At 36.1% G+C, this 21,237-nt stretch overlaps 1 protein-coding gene across 2 annotated transcripts; it reads left to right on the plus strand.

Annotated features, from left to right (window-relative positions):
• Positions 1–336: 336 nt before the first annotated feature.
• Positions 337–15,531, plus strand: dglucy (D-glutamate cyclase). 2 transcript variants are annotated; one of them, XM_007252548.4, is made up of 13 exons: positions 337–741; positions 2,504–2,594; positions 3,803–3,956; positions 4,976–5,174; positions 5,398–5,548; positions 5,847–5,969; positions 7,028–7,231; positions 7,473–7,733; positions 8,582–8,681; positions 9,021–9,169; positions 10,590–10,709; positions 13,950–14,104; positions 14,951–15,531. In XM_007252548.4, the coding sequence occupies exons 2-13, from the start codon at positions 2,513–2,515 to the stop codon at positions 15,107–15,109; spliced, it is 1,857 nt and encodes a 618-aa protein (XP_007252610.3). In that variant the 5' UTR covers positions 337–741; positions 2,504–2,512; the 3' UTR covers positions 15,110–15,531. The 2 variants fall into 2 exon arrangements, with proteins under 2 accessions (XP_007252610.3, XP_049319506.1); XM_049463549.1 differs by lacking the exons at positions 337–741; positions 2,504–2,594 and adding an exon at positions 3,462–3,567.
• Positions 15,532–21,237: the final 5,706 nt, after the last annotated feature.

A 21,237-nucleotide genomic window follows, 5' to 3' on the forward strand; every position in this document is an offset into this window, starting at 1 on the left:
TTTTTCCTTTTAATAAATAAAAAATAATTGACAGATTATTTATCAAATTAATCGTTAGAACTAACAGTGTGGCAGAAAAATAAACTGTTGAGTCTCTGATAAATCACAGTATTGATATACACATTATTTGTAACGTAATATATAGCTAATATGTACAGGCAAACTCAGAAATAATCTAGTTGCAGTCTTGTAATTAGTGATCCCCAAATCCCCATTGTAAAATAAAGTCTGTTACTAGTCTTTAGATTAAGAGGGTCTTTTCAGAGTCTATTTAAAGTCGCGTAGTGCATGGACAGCATTACAGTTTGATACTCAATGTGTTACTTTATCGCCACTCTGTGGTTTTGTGTGGTGGCACATCTCGAGCCATTTTAAACAATGTTTTCCAAGGTTATCTGAGTGATCGACTAAATGCTCTGTCTGGGTCAGTAACTAGACCATAGGAGCCATCAGAGCATGTCCTGCAGTACCATAAGAGGCAACCGCTGGATGAATTAACGTTACTGTGCTTCTGGGTGCAAGAAATCTAGTAGCTACGCTAACGTTTCCTGCCTGGATCCGCTAGGTTAGCTAGCGAACGCTGACGCTACGTGTCAGAGGATGTATTCATCATTTCTGCATAAAGACTATAATTATGATCATTTAAAAGTGAGCGCAGGAGGTTTACAGATGTAGAAGTCATTTGGATCTCATTTCTACAAACCGATCTCCCTCAGACCTCCCTGGACAGCTGGGCTAAAGGTTAGACCCTACAGATCTCCTCATTTCCCTGTGTTCACCGTCATTTTTGTTTATTTAGGTCTCAAACTTCAGAGAGTCTGATTGTTGTGGAAATAGAGGGAGTTTATAACGTTATCTAGCTGCGTTAAACATTGTATTATCTCCTAACGTTACTGATATAATTCTACAGCAGTATTTAAAGGCTGTTCAAGATTCACATCAGGAACGCACACCTCACTTCAGTTTTACTTTCTATTTTAGTTTCAGTTTTACAGGTTAGCTAGAAGCGCTACTAAGAGACAGAGCTAACAGCTAGTTACAGAAGTTAGTGAGGTTAGCTAGCTAGCTTCCTGTTCACCAACTTATTAAACGCGTAAAAATGACAAGCGTTCAACATAAACTACTGGCTCGATTTAAGGTTCAAGTAAACATTTAACTAGTTAGCTAACCTAGCAAGAAGTTCACTATAACTGCTGCACCGTTTAAGGTGGAACGAAACATATAGCTTAGCTAACCTAGCAAGAAGTTCACTGTAACTGCAACACCGTTTAAGATGGAACGGAACGATGCGTGTGATAGCTGCAGCAGCATTTAAGGTGGAACGGAACATTGTTCGATAGCTGCTGCACCATTTTTAGGTGGAACCGAACATTGTGCGATAGCTGCTGCACCGTTTAAGGTGGAACGAAACATTTAGCTTAGCTAACCTAGCAAGAAGTTCACTGTAACTGCAACACCGTTTAAGATGGAACGGAACGATGCGTGTGATAGCTGCAGCAGCATTTAAGGTGGAACGGAACATTGTTCGATAGCTGCTGCACCATTTTTAGGTGGAACCGAACATTGTGCGATAGCTGCTGCACCGTTTAAGGTGGAACGAAACATTTAGCTTAGCTAACCTAGCAAGAAGTTCACTGTAACTGCAACACCGTTTAAGATGGAACGGAACGATGCGTGTGATAGCTGCAGCAGCATTTAAGGTGGAACGGAACATTGTGCGATAGCTGCTGCACCATTTAAGGTGGAACGGAACATTCTGTGATAGCTGCTGCACAGTTTAAGGTGGAACGGAACATTCTGTGATAGCTGCTGCACCGTTTTAGGCATAATGAATTGTGTAGTTTGTTTAGGTATTCAAATTAATTATAGCACATTTAAGAGGTAACTTACCTCTAAAGTATAAATACCGTATGACTTAAAGTGGGAATAAAATGAACTTTAGTTGGTCCAATATAAATAATTTACCATTAAAGGGTGGAATACATCATTTAGTTAGTTGTTCATTATGAAGTCTCCAACAATAAAATAGAATGAACATGTTTAGATTTAATATAAATGTTGCACAATTTAAGCTGTAATGAAGCTGCCATACAATATAAATTAGATGCTATTTAAAGTGGAATGAAGTTGTTGTAGAGGTACAATATAAGTGCTGTAACGCTACTATTCTAAAGCTGAAATTGAGCATGTTGTTAGGAGTTCAATATGACTTAAGACTGCATCATTTGACATGGAATTAGCTAACATGTAGAGGTTCAATGTAAATGTTGCATCAATTTAGGTGGAATGAAGCTGTGAAGGGTTTAAATTAAATACTCCTATTTGAGGTTGCATACAGCTGTAAGTAGTACAATATAAATATTCAGTATATTAACTTATCCATAATTTTAGGATTTCATTTTTGGCCCAGACAAAAAAAAGTTATTGCTCTACTTTAAATATGAGTGTATCTTGTAAACATGTTTTAAATTCCACTTTCCACTTTGTTTTACTGTTTCCACAGGATATCATTATGAACAGGTTTCTCCTCCATGCTGTTAAAGTAAGGACAGGGCTGAAATGTTTCAGAGGTTTCAGTGTAAACATGGAATCTGGTGAGATGCACGGCATAGGACACTTTTATTACTTATATACAGTACCAGTCAAAATTTTGACACTTTATTATTTTCTTTATTGTAGATTAATATTGAAGATAAAACTATGAAGGAACACAAATGCAGTAAACACTACCTAAATGCATACGTGTTCCTTCATTGTCTTCATAGTCTTCAAAGTCTTTAATATTAAGTTACAATATAGTAAATAATACAAATAAAGAACAAATATAAGAGGTGTTTCAAAACTTTTGTCTTGTACTGCATACAGTATGTCTACACACCCACATATACACACAAACCCCTGTGATCAAAAGGATTTGTTACTGTGGAAAGATAAGTACAAAATTACCTTTTTTCTTCAGTTCAAGATTAAGCATTTTTATATACCAAAATTACAAAAAAAAAAAAAAAATGATGTAAGATTTTGGGCACCCGTCTAAGTCACTACTCACTAACATCCCTTTATCTGGCAGGTGTCACAGCTTGTAAATGCTTTTTTGTATTTGTTTGGTAATTATTTGGGGTACTTCTGTCCATTCTTAACCCAATGCTGCTAATTATGTTTTAATGTGGTTCCTAAACACTTTTCTTAGTACCACAACATAATTCAGAGCTTTAGAATTATCTCTTCTTTTAAAATGTCTGCATTTTATACAGCTGTGGCAATGGGTCTTGCACATACACACACATGCTTGTAGTACAGTCTGTAATACATAATTCATTGCCTGTTACCTCATAACTGCATATAGAAGGAGTTAGAGAGTTTCATTCAGCTCAGTTGGACAGAGTCCAGGTTAAATGACCACTGCTCTTAAGGAAACATTAACCTGGTGCACTGTTAAAATCACACGACTAAACTAGAGTGTTTTAGTTTGAAACATGACACTTTCTAGTTTGAGCCCGAGTGCTCTGCGCAGTGTAATTCGTGAACAGTCGCAGGTTATTGCGAGCACGTCTGGCATCGCAGCAGGTAGGGAGGGCTCAGCACAGATCATATTTAAACTTCTTGGACTTTGGACTCTTTGTTTTGGAGATACACCTTGTGGTTTTGTTAAAATTGGTTTTGGAACTATGCATCAAATATAATTAGCAAAAAGTATTAGTTTACCCAAAAATTATAAATGAGCAACATGTGTGATATATATGTAAGACAAAAGCATGCATTGTTTACAAAATGACCCTAAAAATGTCCTCTAATGTTCTAGGATATCGACAAGCTAATGTGGTTATCTTGCACAAGGATCTTGCAGATGACTTTGAGGCGTTCTGCCGTGCAAATCACAGCCCCCTGCCTCTGCTGTACAGGAGCAAGCCTGGAGAATGGGGCTGCCCTCCTCTCGCTTCACAAGCAAATATCAGGTACTGTCAGCCAGATTTGCTTTGCCATAAATCAAACGATGCAGTGTAGTTAAAGCTCTGATCCCTGCTAATGTAAAATTACTGTCAGTGAAGCACAAATCACTAAATGTTTTTTTAGTTCTGTAATCCACTGCTTACCTGTTCTGTTTAAAGCCTGTTCAAAGTTTTCTGACACAGCAACCTATGACTCAGTGCTGGGGACAGCTCATGTCAATGATTAATTATTTTTTACAGGGAATGATTTATCCTGATACCTTACGGTTGTGTTTTGCTGTATCTGGATAAAGGTTAAAAGATAATGTGCCCCAAAGTTATAGAACTCTACAAGTCTGTTGAGAAAAGTATATTAAAATTGAATAAAATTAGCATCCCAGTCCACTTTCTTTTGGCCAGTATAATGTTTTGTGTTTTTATAGCTAATGCTACCACATACAGTGCCTTAAAATGTGTAATGAATCTGAATTGTATATATCATATACCAAACAAAAACAGTTATTGTAATATGATTATGTATATGTCAACTTTGTAATATTATTAATAATGGAAAATTTAATTAATTTTTATTAGGTTGCAATAGCCCTACTATGCTATTTTATAATCATTATTAGGTGTGTTCCATATCATATCATACGCAATAACATCATAAACATTTTTGTATATTGTGAGCGATATTTTGTACCCATATTACTTGCCCCTAATTATCACATCAGGGTTTTTAGCAAAAGAAAAATTTACACTGTTCTCATTTTTCATTATATATCTACTAGAGGGAGATTATATCTGTCCAGTATTATTCATTTTACTTTAATCCTGGATACATGGAGATATTTTATGTATTTTTTTAGTTTTTGCAGTAGTATATTGTAAAAAAAATAAATAAATAAAATCATATAGCCAAGAGTATCGTTATCGCGAAAATATCTCAATATTATTTTAATCATTATATCAGTGTCCAGAAATAATAACATATATTGGAAGTATTAAACCTAAAAGTTGTGCTCTGTGTATTTTCTGCTCAGAGAGGACTGTCCGCAGTACTGTGTGTTTGAGAAAGGGGTGCTGGTAAACAAAGTAGCCAGTTTAGCCCCCTACACCACTCAGCTTCAGGACATGGTTACATTCTACCTGGGCTGCAGCTTCAGTTTCGAGCAAGCTCTGGAGAAAGCCAATGTTCCAGTGCGAAACGTTCAGCAGGGACGAAATGTTAGCATGTTCAGAGTGAGTGGATTTTTATATCCAGCTAAATATTCAAATTAATGATCACTGTAGTAATGATGTTATTGTAATGCTTCTTGTCCAGATGTTTGTGGACACCCTTTCTTATGAATTTTCAATACATTCCTGGACAAGTTAAATATTTTGAGATGTGTGGGAGAACTATAGAAACATGTGGTGTAAGAGGTGATAACCACTGCATCTCTGACTTTTCCTTTTCTTGTAGACATCAGTGCCTTGTGTCAGAGCCGGGCCATTTCACTGCCCCATGGTGGTATCGATGCGGCCAATCCCACAGGACAAGCTGGACTCTGCTGCTCAGTGCACACACCACATTCCACAGGCTCATGGAGGCCCAGTCCACATAGGGCACCCAGGTATAAGCTCTCTTAATAATCTGATTTCTGCAGTGTGGTCATGTGGTCATGTCTAATTCACTAAATTAAATTAAGGTCCTGGAATCCTGGAACCCTAATAATCACCCCCGTCACCATAATAGATGCTGACAGTGAAATTGTACACCCTATTTCCAGCCTTTGCCATAGTAATGAAATAATGTATTGCTTTTCTTTTTAATTAGAACCATTGATAAGAGCAACCTGAATGAGTCAAGTCAAGCATTTTATAATAAATATTTTTTTTTTATATTAAAATCTGTTTACTGTGTGTCCACAGCTCTGCTGGGTATTAAAGACCTTTCTCAGCCTGACTACGGAGACTCAGTGGAGTGCCAGCCTGAGGATGTACCTGTGTTTTGGGCCTGTGGGGTTACTGGAGCAGAGGCTGTTCAGAGCACCAGTAAGAACTTAAATTAACTTAAAAAAAAAGTTTATCAGATGGACTCGAAAATATTAACTATATAGACCGAAACTTTTACATGGACTTTTACTAATGAACTAAGATTCAAAACTTGCAACTTAAAGAATATAAAAAGCTATAATTGTTGTGTAACTTTCACACTTAATAGAGTGAGAAATATTAACATACGGTAATTGAGAATGTATGTGTCCTAAATTATTACTTAAAGTGTGAAAAAGGTTAAATATTAATTAATATTTTGAAAGTGGTGTTCAAATACATTGTCAAGTAATTTTAAATAGGTGATTACAGTTGATTGTTTAACATTAGCATATTGCATTTTTTTAATACTTTTAACAAAATCTAAAATGCTCTCTTTTTAAGTGCATAATATTTAACATTATTGAAGACAGAAAGATTAAGCAATTAATTGAAAAGAAATGTAGGTTAGTCTGAAGTACCATACTTAAACCAAACTGTGACTTTTGTGTACCATTACACTCCTGTTATACACTGATGAGCCAATGTTATCACTATCTGCCTAATATACTGTATAAGAAGTTAGCATAAGAACACTGTCTGGTCTACAGCAACACGCTGTTACTAGTGTGTGGTTTGCCAGTGTGTGGTTTGGAGCACGATAGGTTGATTGGTACTCACCACAAATCACTGGAAGTACTCTACAAGCCTTAGATAGATAGAGAGATAGATAGAGAGATAGATAGAGAGATAGATAGAGAGAGAGATAGATCCCCGAGGGGAAATTCTAGAATCCTTTCTGTTTCAGCAAGCTTCGACCCAGTCATGTGGCCATGATGATTTAGCCTTTATCAAAGTCACTCAGGTCCTCTCTCATTAAATGCTTCAACTAAAACACATCAATAGTTTTGCCCCCTGTTTATGAAAATACCAACAGTGTTCTTTAAAAAGGAATCATCTGTGTTCACAGCTCAGTTGACTTCTCTCTCTGACTGTATTAGGACACGAATTGGGACAAAGGCTATTCTTTTGTGTTTTATTTTTTCAACAATAACTCTTCTTTCCTGTTGTGTGTTTAGAACCTGCTCTGGCCTTTACACACTCTCCAGGCTGCATGTTTCTCACTGATAAAGAGGAGGCCACTGTTTCTCTTCAGGACTCGGATTCAGTTGAGAGCCCTTTGACTTTCTGCATTTCCCAGAATCCCCTACACTACAGTATGGCTAGTAAGCTGGCAGTTCAGCGAGTTCGAGCAGTTGAGGAGCTTATAGGAGAAGATCCAGGTAGGCCTCTTGGCCTTTTCATCTTTTTATTGAACCAGAACAATTTAAAGAAGCATTTATGCATTTTTGTTTTTAATTCTATTGTCAGTGAATCCTGTTTCAGAAAAGTAAACAACCCACCTTGTAGCATAACTGTTTTTTTACATAAAACAAATGTTAATGAATAAGAAATAAATAGAAGAAGTACACTTTATATAAACAGCCTCCTTCAAGCACCTTGTGTGTGTATGTCTGTGTTAAGGTCAGAGGGGGATCCGTGCACTATTTGTGCAGGATGAGCTGCTGAGGGCGTCTTTGTCTCTGTCCCACTCTTCCTCTGTGCTCATCTCCACTGGCTTTCCCACACACTACATGCACGACCCCCCAGAAGAGACGGATGGACCCCCTGGAGCCATCGCTATGGCTGCTATGCTCCAAACCCTCAACAAACACGTTGTTATAGTGAGTGACCAGCGGGCCCTTGAGATGAATCGAAAGATCATGCAGGATTCTGTCGGCAAAGGTGAGTGTGTCCTTTACTTTCATCTGATCAGCAGGTGTGGCTGAGGAAGCTGTTATGTGGATATTTGTAGGTGTGTGTGTGTAGCACTATAAATCATTAACATTTATATTTACTTTTTTAATTAATCTTTAAAATTTTGGAAAAAGCTAAAAATTTAATGATGCAGGCAGTATTTAATCCTGCTTTAACCCTTTCAAAACCTGCATCCATTCAAATGGACATCTTTTTTTCTTCTTTCTTGTGTATTCATGCACTTAACACAGATTGAGACCTATTGTTCATCAGAATAGACATTTATCACCCTGTCAAACAGCAAATTTAGCCTGCTCCATTACATTGGAAAAATAAAAATGTACACACTGAAGTAAAACATGGCAGTATCCCTGCTAATGAGGCTGAGTAAACACCTGCATAGTAATGATTTGTGTAGTAAAAAAAGATATACAGGATAAAAATAACAATGTAAAACAAATTGTTCCAATAAAAATAATATATTTGATTTATTATTTCTTTTTTTTATTTCTTTATTGTTTATTTATTTACTGAGTCTTGTTTGAGTACATTACAGACAGAAGACAGAAATCATTACAGAAAACAGCCTTCTTATATATTTATAATTTATGTTTGTCTCTGGAACATAATTCGGCTCTGAAAGAGTAACGTTTTGGCACACATAGATTTTACGTCTAGAATTGATTTGTCATCCTTTACAAACATGTAGGGTATTTATATGAAAGTGGTTGTTTATATATGAGCTGAGCAGAGTTTGTAATATTTATATATGCCAATGTTAATAAATATGGGCTGTTCACAGTCATATGTGTGGGTGTTTGTGTGTTTAATTGCAGGTGTGATAAAAAGTGCAGTGCCAATCATAAGCTTTGAGGGCAGCGGCCTTGATGCATCTTTGCAGTTTCTCTGCCATGATGGTGATCCCTCAAAGCCCAGGTACACAGTGCACCCAAGATTCTCAATCCAGTACTACATCATGTGACACTACAGCTTATAACACACTATGAACACTGTTTTGAATATATGTTTAATTATTCTTTGGTGAGAGTTGTATTTATGCAGCAGTTTTTGTTTATGATAACATTTAAGACAGCTCTTTAAAATCAAGGTAAGTCAGTGCACCACTTTTATAGAGGTCAAGAGACAGTGTTCAGTGTTCAGAGATCAGTGTTTTGTCTCAACATACAGGGCGAAAATGTCATATTATTGTCAGTACCTTAATATTTATAAAAAGAATGATTGTCTCACACTCTGTTCATGACATGCACCAACTAGGTATGACCACTTGGTGGCGATAGAGCGCAGTGGGAGAGCCACTGATGGAAACTACTACAATATGAGAGGAATAAACATCAAACACTTGGTGGATCCTGTAGATGATCTCTTCACCACAGCCAGTACTGTCCCAGGCATCACCACCACAGGTAAGAGCCACAACAACTGACCAGTAGAGCCTTTCTGGACCTTTTTATCAGACCTGCACTCATGCACATGTTCTCGACTGGATGCTGTTAATAACGATTAATGATTCACATCTTAAGATAGTTCTTTTAATCCCTAATTAATGAGTTCTAAATCCCAAAGGAAATGAATTCATTATTTGATCATGATGTGTAACTGGCTGTTCTGATGTAATACATCTGATGAAACTTAAAGAGACAAACTGCAACAGATAAACAAGTAAATATGTAGTTTACAACAAATGTAAATGAATCTTCAGTACATTCATATGATTGGTAATTGACTTTTCATTTAGCTTTGCTGTACATGATGCTAACTTCTTTATTCATTCATATCTGTTTAAGTGCAGTGCAGTGATTACTGTGTTGCCTCATTGGCCAAATCAGACAGTTCAGTGCTTATTGAACATCAAATTTGAGATGTTCGAGAAGTTTGAGAATGTTTGAGAAGTCAAGAGCAGGAAATTGCAGTGTGCTCCATTGATTTGAGATTTAGGATTATGATGAGGGTTAGAGGATTGTCAGTTAAACATTCAGTTTAATAATAAAAAATGCATACAGCTGGTAGTGTATAACATTTTAAAATGTATTAAATAATACAGGGTTTGTACGGTCATGGAATTTCAAAATAGCAATTTCCAGGCCTGGATAGGTTTTAGAAAAGTAAAAATACCCAGAAAGTTTTGAAAAAAGACATGGAAATTTGCAATTAACTTTACTATTAAGTGTTTTTTTGTATCTGTTGATGGAGAGAAACTATTTTGAGCTAACAAATATATCAGCTTAGAGTTCAGTAATATAGCCCTACATGATGGAGCTCTCAGATCTAGACATATTTTATTTGTCTGATTAAAGATTGTGTCAACATTGCTTAAAGAAACTTTTTTTTATTATTATTATTTCATTAATTTTAGGCCTACTGTAAACAATTTGGTTTTTGGTTTATTGTCCATGTCCGCACTGATGTTTAAAAAGAAATGTATGGTCATGAAAATTTGCCTTAAAGGCATGGAAAAGTCACGGAAATGTATTGGTTAAAAACTGTATGAACCCTGATTTATTTCTGGGTTTATTATTTATTTATTTTTTTTTTTCACATTTTGATACAATGAGGATCTGCCAGGTGATCCATTACCATTTTGTAGGTGGATATACAATTTTGTATGAAATTTTGTGAGTAAAAGAGAAAGAGTGTGAGTCTAAGTATAATAGAGAGTAGTGCTAAAAGGTTTCGTGCTGGATCTTATTTCCAAATACACACTAAGGCATGTCGATTAAACCAATTATACCAACAGCTCAGTTCCCTTGTGTTTGTCATGGTATTGTTGTTGTGGGTTATTGATTTTCTGTTTGTTTGTTTGTTTATTTGTGTGGTTGTGTGCAGGTATTGGAGATGGTGGGAATGAGTTGGGTATGGGGAAGGTGAAGGAGGCGGTGAAGTCCTACATGCCGGGTGGCAGTCTCATTGCCTGTGACGTGGCCGCTGACTTCGCCATTACAGCAGGTGAGTTAAACATAAAATATGCAGTTCTGTTTAAAAGTTTGGAGTCACTTTTATATATTTTATTTACACAATTTATTGTTATTTTATTCAATAAACCTTTTTTTGTTTTGTTGTTGTTTTTGGATTGCAGCATTATTAACTAGATACGAAAAATTCCCTTGCTTCTGCGTGATTGAATGTTTTAAAATAAACAAATAAAAATGCTGCAATTAACTAGTGATAGTTTGATATATTATTATGTTCTTGTCAAAATATTTGACTTGATTTTTCAGCGATTCGTCAGGTTAATTCAAATTTCAATTTCACTATCCTGTGAGGATCTGTAATTATATTTGTGGAAAACAATAATCTCTCCTTCAAAGTTACTTATGTGACTTGTTTAGTGCGTTATTTCCCAATTGTCAGTCACAAACCCGCGTTCTGAAGTCTAATCCAGCGTCCGTCAGAGTGTGACACGAGTTCAGCACGTGATATGAACGCATGGACTTGTAAACAATGTATTGAATCATTGATTCACTTAATGAGTCGACTGAACCCAAAGCGTCTGAACACCAAATATATATATATATATATGTATATGTATGTATACATATACATATATATATATATATATTTTTTTTTTTTTTTTTTTTTTTTTTCTTTTAGTTTTAACCTAGTTTTAAACTATTTCTTTATAGTTAGATTTTTAGTAGGGGGGGATTTTATAATCGAAAATCTGATCGCCCAGCACTACCGCACAGTACATTATGAAAATGTATTTTATTATTATTTAATTGTCCATGAAATAGAACATTTGTTTAATTCTAAGTATTCTCATGATACATTGACAAATTAATGTAAACAAACAGGGTATTACTCTGTCCCTTAGAAGAAAACACTATATGTTTGGTGTCTGATTTCTCACCCAATTAACTTTTAGTTTTATATAAATAAAAGATTGATTTAAAAAGCTTCCATCAGGAGAGCTTAGGAAATCTTTTAACTAACACACTTAAAGAGGCCACCCACTGAATGTAACGCACCATGGAGCCCTCTTAAGATTATAAACTATCATTCTTAATACAGCTGCACACACTGACACTGACACCACACAGGTGCACATGCCGAAGCTCAATTCCTCAACCCTCTGCCGGACCTGTAAATGAGGACTACATATTAAACTGATGTTTCAATAGGGAGCTAGGAGAGGAGCTTGCTATATATATATATATATATATATATATATATATATATATATATTGCTATATATTTTTTTTTCTTTTAGTTTAGTTGTTCTTAAAAAGTTTCTTAACAAAAAAGTTCACATCATGTGAGCGTTCTTCAAGGTTCAGTTAAACATCATTTAGCTGGAATCTCCAAATCTTATGTTGTAACATCATATCAGAAACCACCCACTCTGCATGGTTCATTTACGTTCACGCTGCATTTGCACATACGCACCAAGAGTTGGCTCATCGTCAGTTAGCTCATCCTGTCTACAGAGGAAGAAGGAGGAGCAGTGGTTTCCCTGGAGGGGTTTAGTCACCCCAGCTTCAGAAAGAAGAAACTTAAGCTGACCTCTGGCATGTGCTTCAGTGGCCTACCTCTGTCCTACATTGTCTGATTGACCCCCAACGCCCAGTGACTTCTGGACCAGTTTTATTCACATTATCAAACTCTCACATACACACACACACACACACACACAGTACAGACTCATTCTGACTTCAATATTCACATGATTTCATTATATCCAATGCTATATACGCTTAACATCAACATGCGCTTTTGCCATATTTCCACAGTTATATCAGTTTATCTCAGATTTACATGAAAAACAATTATTCAGTTTCCTTCAGATTGCTGATAAACATATGTGAAAAACCAAAGTGTTTGCCATAGGAACACTTCTTTTTATTAATATAGTTAGTTATAATAAGCCCTTGAACAGTCATTAACAGTATACTTCTGTTGCCAAACAACTTAATGTCAAATATTTATTCATGAACAGTAAAATACCTTTTATAGGACTTGACACATAAAAACGGAATCCCCCTCTTTAAATGTTCAGGAAAAAAAAAAGTTTATCTTAGAGAAATTCACAGATTGGAACTTTTTTGCAGGTTTATGGACCGAACCAGAGGTCATGATGTGTTTACTTTGTAAATGCGTGTAATGGATTTGTATGCATTGCAACTTAATCAATACATGCTTTTCATCTGGTGCTCTTGGTAGAACGTTTTTCTAAAAGTTACAGTTAATGTTCTTAGAACTATCAATCTGTCAATTTTTCTGGATGTTCTTAGAATGTTTTTAAAGTTATTTAGCTGGAAACATTATGTAAGAAATGTTCTAATAACGTTGTGATGCAAACCATTATTATGTCACACATTTTCAGAATGTTCCTGCAACATTATTTCTATAACATTACAGGCAAACCTTTCTGAAACCCTTTTAAGACATTGCTTAACATTGCTATAACATTCTCTGTAATGTAGCTTTCAGAGGCTAAAAATTGCCATTATGAACAATTCTGACTTTTATGGAGATTTTAAATGACAATAATTTTAAATAGTGTTTATTTTATTTACATACCAGTGTAAAAGTTACTGTATATGATTTAAAAAAAAATTAAAGGGTAATACTGTCTCAGACTAAGCCTAATTCTTGTCCGGTAAACTGATACATAGTGTTCTTTGAAAGGCAGGGTTTAAATAGGTGTGAAAATAAACCCTGTAATCCCTGACAAGAAATAAATGTGAAATCTTGTACATTTTACGCAATTCAGAAATGCCAGTTGGTTGCATTTTCACATCCCAAAAAAGAGAACATGTCTGGAGGGGTGAAAGAAGATGTGTGGTCACCCCAGCACAGATATAGCAATATTGATATTTTGACTTGATAAGAACCTAGTAATTTAGGGAATGGAAGAAAATGTGGACAGTACAAACATATTTGAAACATTGGTTTAGTTTGGAGCAATTTTTTGGAATTTATTAGATTTTTTGCTTCTGTATTTTTATTTTGTTAGTAAGTTACTGTTTATAAAATACACAAAAGTTTCTAGATTTTTATTGTTTCTACTAAATGTTTGAAATGGTTTATATAAAATATAATTGTCCATTTTTTTGTGTTCTGTCATGTGGCCAACAATAGTGCCATCACAAATTATAGCTGAAATAAATGGCCAAGTGTAGAAATACGAAATCCACACATATTTCCAACATATAAATTTTCTGCTTGTTTCTTATGTTGTTGTAGGAGTGTCTAACTGGGGTGGCTATGGAGTGGCCTGTGCCTTGTACATCCTCAACCAGTGTGCCATACATCGCCGCTATGTGCAGAAAGGACTGGGGCTGAGTCCCACAGACGAACAACGCAATCTCTGGGCTGCTAGCCTGCCGTCCATTAGCAAGGTTTGACTTAGATAACTACGTTTTTTTTTTTTTTTTACAGGAAGAGGCATGCTTCCAGTCGTGCCTAAAATGACTAAACATGCCTTGAAGCAAGACTCACCTTAGATGTGTTTTTTTCCAGATTGCTCAAGCTTGGTGTTTGTCTGGGGCATTAAAATGTGAATAGAAAGCATGTTATCCCATTTAGTCAACAAACCGGCTTCTAGCTGAATCTTTCTGACTGTGTCACTGAACATTGCTACTATCTGGTTATGTAAGACTGTGCACTTTATTTGGTTGAGTGTGTGTGTATGTATGTGTGTGTGTGTGTGTGTGTATGCCTGAGTAGACGCTGAGGGGCAGGGAGCTAAGGCTTTTGGCTCTCTGGAACTCTCACAGTGGACAGCTCTGTGTCATTAGAGGATAGGCTAGTCAACACACAGGCCATTTTTGTGTTTGTGGTCGGCTGCTGACCACTTCTGGACCTGCTCCCGGCAGAGATATAATTACACAGTAGCCACTGGAGCTCAGCCTTGAAGTATTACCACATTAACCCTCCATTCACTTCTCTGTCTCTTTTTTCACTCTTATCTTCCCCCATTCTCTTTTCAGCACTTTATTATATAGCACGTTATTACAGCATCACGGTTTGATGCTGTAATAACATTGTTCTTGTTTTTTTGTTCCCACGCTCACATGCGATTGGCCTCAGAATAAAAGTAGTACTGACTGCCGCTAGAATTAAACTGGCCAGCCTCGGTTTGAAGTAGAAGGCCACATTAAGTAGAGTTGCATGAAACATATAATCTACAGTCTATCACCATCTAAAACACAAATGCGTCTCTTTCTCTTTTCTTGTGAGAACAGGAGGAGGACATGCTCCACATTCTGGTGAAGTACGGGGTACGCAGTGGAAAAACAGCAAACCTTGGGCTGGAAGTAGACGGTCTGACCTTTCATCCCACCCACTCTGACATCATACAGCGCCTCAGGGACCTTACCCTGGAGAATGTGCCACAAGAATGATGTCATCAAAGCAGCCCACATGCACTTAACTAAAACTTAGCTGTTTGTTATGCAACATTATTCTATGAAATCGAGCGTAAAAGAAAAAGAAAGAAAAAAATGTCACTGCCGTCAGAAAAGCTGTCCTAGTTCTGTTACCAGAAGTGAATATAAGTAAAACGCTGCTACAGGACAGTGCTTTGTTATTTTTGATATTGTCCCTTAAGTATTGATTTGTATTAAAATCAAAGAAAATCACAGTGGTTTTTAACTACTAAATTAAATCTTCCTAAATATATCCTAACTTTAAACAAAAGTTAGCTGTTTGGCCAACTAATTAACTACCGAGCAACGATGATGACTATTTCACTATTAACACTATTCTCTGTTAACTCTGTGTGTCTGAAACCAATAATTAGTATTATTAAATATTACTGTGATTATTTAGTATTGATTTATTTGTGTTGTTATATTATTCTAATCTATGATTGTTTTAAAATTAGATACAGTAGGAAAAACACACAGCATGGTCATTTTGAGCTGGTCAAACTGGTTGATATGATTGTACAGTTTAGTCATTTCCCAGCACAGGGTAAGTTTTTCTATGATGGTTTAGCTAGCTGGTCTAAAGTGATGAAAACCAGTACATAACCAGGTTTGATATCCAATATGACCAAACTTTATCATGCTGGTTGACCAACATTATCAAAATAAAATGCAACATATACTATACTGATCAGGAGCTGGTTAAGCAGCTTACTTTCCAATATACTAGTGCATCTCAAAAAAATAGAATATCATGGAAAAGTTACCTTAGTTCCGTAATTTAGTTCAAAATGTGAAACTTATATATTATATAGATGTATAACACGCAGAGTGATTTATTTTAATGTTTAGTTCTTTCATTGTTAATTATTATGGCTTGCAGCCAATGAAAAAAAAATCAGTGTCTCAGAAAATGTAAACATTAAATAAGACCAAATGGTACTTTTGGCAGTGTGGGCAGTGGGCCAAGTCCTGCTGGAAAATGATATTCACATCTCCTTAAAAGTTGTCAGCAGAGGGAAGCATGAAGTGCTGCAAGAGCAGATGACCTGGCTCTTTAAACCATCACTGACCATCTGGAACTCAAGAGACCAGAGTCTGGAGGAAGAGTAAAGAGGTATACATATAATATGAGTTTTTAATGATATTTATTTTTTTTAAGATGCACTGGAATTGTATATTTTCAGATGGATGGGCAGATTTTCAACCACCCTAAGCATCAAACACCAGCCTAAATTATTTTAAACCAGCTCAGGCATATTAATTTAGTACTTTTTATGTATTTTATCCAATACAAAGGAATTGTGACTACAGTACAGTAGCTTTAATGTGTTGTTAGTAATGCTTTTTGCACTCCAGTGTGTAACACCTACTGTATGACTGCAATCAGAGGAATCAGTCCGATAACTCTGCTTGTTGACGTGCACTGAGGCCTATCTTCTAACTTCCTCACATGAAAGGAGTGTGTCTTAGGGGTGAAATAGTGTGGTAACACAACCGTCCTCTTTTGATAGTGAGTCACTTTGCAGAAAGTTGCTGCATAACAAGGGGGTTTCAATCGTACCACGTTGAATGCCTGCCATTTTTGCTTTTAACCATGTGTGCGGGAGGATGACTGTGAAATTGACTTCAACCTTTTTTATATAAATACTTAACCAGAATATGATGTTTATATACTAATATAAACAGTGTACTGTTCTACCATCTTAAATATTAACAGTCCTCAAGAACAGAGTAGTGAATAAAACAAGACCACCCGTCTATTGCTGAACAGAGCTAACACCTCTATTGCAAAATCATAAAACATTCAAATGTTCTCTAAAGCTGCTGAACACAAATAGCAAAAGTCATTTGACTTTTCTTTTAGGGTGAGATGTGCTCTGAGAGACACACAGTTGCTGGTTTGAGTTCATAGCAGTGTTACATAATTCAATCATTTAATTACGCGTTTTGAAAATTAGTATATATTATCTTCAACCTTTCAGGCCAAAGTGTTTTTCCTTTATTACAAAGTTCAACCAAAAACAACATTAGAGAAGACCCTTAATCACATAGTAAAATAAACCATCACTTTTTCATTAGTCCAGCTCTTGTTACACCTGAAAATATTTTTCTGGGACACAATTAATAAGCATTGAGAAAAAATAAATAATCCTGTTCCCAAAAGCTCTTGGCTTAAAGATACAGAGTCTTAGTTAAACACAAGAATGATGCATACATGTTTCTGCATATGTTGTTTGTTCACTTCTGTTTTTCTAAACAGGACACAATACGCTGTAGTATTTCTATTAAAAAAATATATAAAAATAGAACACTAACATTAATCACAAAAGTAGAGCAAAGTAAAATAAGGTGTAGTCCACAGATTAGATTTACACAAATATTTACTGTATTTACACAGATTATACATGATTGTGGACACACTTCTATATTACTGTAGCAATATTGTGCAATTTTGTTAACATTCTACACTTAAAAAATGTTTAAAATTTAAAGGAAGTCAGTATAAAAGGTTTTATTCAAGATCAGTTAGACCTTTCTATTGGTCCAATATTTTGGTTCAATTCCTGCTTACCACATGTATACATCTGTTTTAAATAAAGTAATGAACCTTCATTAAAACATGAGTCTAAAGGTGCTTTCACACCTGCCTCGTTTGGTCCGGACTTTTCAGTTTGTTCTGAACCAAAGTTGCTGGTGTGAAAGGGGCCGCGAACCACGGTCCGGACCAAAGGACCAGATTTTGGTCCGACCAAGAGAGGTGGTCTCGGTTCGGATCTTCTGACCCATGGTCCGGTTCGCCTGCAGTGTGAAAGCACTTTCTTAGATGGTTCGAACTTTCGGACCAATTAACGTTACAGGAAGAAGAAAAATAACCATCTACTAGTGATGGGTCTGACGACCCTGAAACCTCGACACATGCGCCGAGCTGTCAAGGCGAAACCCCGTGTCGGTGCGCGTATCAAGTTAAGGAAAACCACGTGACCGATACACTTCCTGTATCGTTTGGTAGCGATGGGTCTGACGACACTGAAACTTCAGCGCATGCACCGAGCAAACAAGGCGAACCCCTGTGTCAGACCGCGTATCATTTTAAGGAAAACCACGTGACCGATGCATTTCTTCGCGCAGTTGCTTGCAATGACTTTCTTAGTCCAGCAGATGTCGCCATTAAGTGATACAGCAACACAGTTTCAACACAGTGTCGATACAGTTTGGGAAATGTGCCATACACCCAATGAGGCTTCATCTGCCCATCACTACCATCTACTACTGACTGCAGCCTGCGGGAAGGCGGAGTTAGACGTCCAGCGCGTCCAGTCCCACCCACTTTGTCCACGCCACGCCTTGTCAGTCTCGCCAGCTTGTAGTGTATACACAGTATTTAATCCGGACGACGCGGCACATTATATTTACAGTCCGCTAACTGCCCTGTACATTGTTTACTTCCGTTCAGAGGCGGAGCTAAGACATGATGCTGACAAAGTGGGCGGGACTGGACGGCATGACGCTAACAAAGTGGGCGGGGCTGCAGTCAGTACCCTCTCAAAATAACCGGAAAAGCAGGAAAAATGAGCCCTGGATACAGGTGCTTTAAGACAAGCACTTCGTTTGGCGAATTTGAACTAACCTAGAGTACTGTGCCTGAAGTTGCTGCTGCTGGTATTAAAATCACAATAGCAGCACAACTATGGAGACGAAATGACTCTGTTCATTCATTTTATCTTTATCCTGGAAAGGTTTCCCGCCGATTGAATCACCCGCTGAATTGTTAACACGCCAACGTCAGACGCATGTCCTTCTAAAACCAATCAGCGTCAAGTTAAGGAAAACGCATCGATACGTAAGTGATGATAAAAGGATGTAGGAGTATCACACAAAGGTCTTTGGTGCGCTCCCTAAACTGCAGTGTGAAAACAAAATTAGGCGGACCAAATAGATACAATGTAGCAAACACATGAACCTTGGTTCGGACCACGGTCCGGACTTTCAGGTGTGAAAGCACCCTGAATTATCGACCAATATTATATTATTTTATTTTATTACATATTTCTTTTTTTCAACTTAGTAAAGGCATTAGGTACAGTATAAGTTTTATGTGCATGTTCTCTTTCTTGTGGAATAACCGGGCATTTTGTTTTTGATGATTATAGCCATCTGTGAATCTTTAATCAATTTATTTCATAGACTTCATGCAATGTTCTTATTAAGACAAGCCTGGCTCATTTTGCTCAAATTCGCTAGTTGCATGAGACGACGCTGCCTGTTTCCGGTCTACGACTGGTAGGCGGAGTCATTTCCGCTTTTCAGCGCCGGTCAGCAGACAGTATGGCTTTCTACACGCGATCTCTCCAGGACTTACCAAAAATAACTATAAATGATGTACAGCGCCCAGGAGTAACAGAGAATATATATATATATAAATATTATTTTTGATCTATTTTTAAGTTATTCCCTGTGTCTAGACCCTCTGTAAGTTATAAATATGTATAATGTATACTGGCATCGGGATATATATATAGTTGTTTACTATTGTATATCCTAAGTTTCAAACAGTTCAGTGTGTGATTAACCCAGAACCCATTATTTATAATATATTATATATATATTTTATATTTATATTTTGTATATATATATATATATTATATTTATATTATATATGTATATATATGTATATATATATATATATATATATATATATATATATATATATATATACATATATATACATATATATATATATATATATATACATATATATATATATATTATTATTATTATTATTTATATATATATATATATATATATATATATATATATATATATATATATATATATATATATATATATATAATTTATAAATAATTATGTATATATAGATATAGATAGAGAGAGAGAGAGAGAGAGAGAGATAAGTTCTACCCTGTGTCTAGACCCTCTGTAAGTTATACTGGCATCGGGAGATATATAGTTGTTTACTATTGTATATCCTTAGTTTCAAACAGTTCAGTGTGTGATTAACCCAGAAGTTCTCTAAAATTGTTTGTTAATGTTTAATATGCATTTATATTACATTAGTATTCAAACCGTAAAATATTTGTGTTCCCTCATTATCCCAATAATATGTAAACAACGTTTGTTTTACCTGAATCAATTTTGTATTTTTTTTTTTTTGTATTCAAAACTGGCTCTGGATTCTTATGGGTCAATTTATTTATTTTTATTGAATAAGCTTGTAAATATGCCTTAAACTTTTCATGTGACCAACAGTAATGAATTTTATAAAAGAAAAACTGGCCCATTGCCTTCGTTATTGGAAATAAAGGCATGAAATAGTATTGTTGTTGAATTTAATTTTTTTGATTTTATTATTAAAATATAACAGTTTGGTATGTTTCCCAGTGTCTCCAATTTTTTATAGAGGATCCTTTAATTATAAAAATAACACAGTCAGTTTTTTTTGTTTTGTGTTTTTCGTTTCTCCTTAACTTTAAAAACACTCATGGTCGCTTTCACTCTGTACTCCTGCCGGCAGTTCTCCCCACAACAACTCCAACCGGAAACTAGTATACCTACCACTCACTACCCGGAAGTTAGGTGGCGCCATCTTGTGCACAGAGCCACGAAAGAGGCTTCACTGAAGCCTCGTTCAGTTACTATAGCAACATATACGTTTGTCCAAACCTGCTCTGTACCGGGCTAGAGTTGACGCTTAGCTTAGCTGCAGCGCTTCTATTGGATGAGCCGTGTGACGCCATAGCCTTGCGGGTGGGAAACAAACACCAGGAACAAGGTTCCGCCACGGTTTATCCAATAAATTGCAGTGGATGCAGCATATCATATAATATTTCTATACATTGAATTAAGTATTGCACTGTATTGGAAATGTGTCTGCACATTGCAATTTATTGGTTCAATCTTAACAAATTCAGGCCAGTGTAAAATGAAATCCAGTATTTAATGGAATTGAATTACCATTCTGGTATATTTTTATATTTAACCTTGACCTGCTGCCATGCTCATTTTAATCCCCCATGTTGCTTCTAAATCAGGATATAATTACTGAGGCTGTGTAAATACCGTGTGCACGCGCGTGAGCCTTG

This window comes from Astyanax mexicanus, chromosome 14, assembly GCF_023375975.1.
Source record: "Astyanax mexicanus isolate ESR-SI-001 chromosome 14, AstMex3_surface, whole genome shotgun sequence".
In the NCBI taxonomy this organism is placed as follows: Eukaryota; Metazoa; Chordata; class Actinopteri; order Characiformes; family Acestrorhamphidae; genus Astyanax; species Astyanax mexicanus.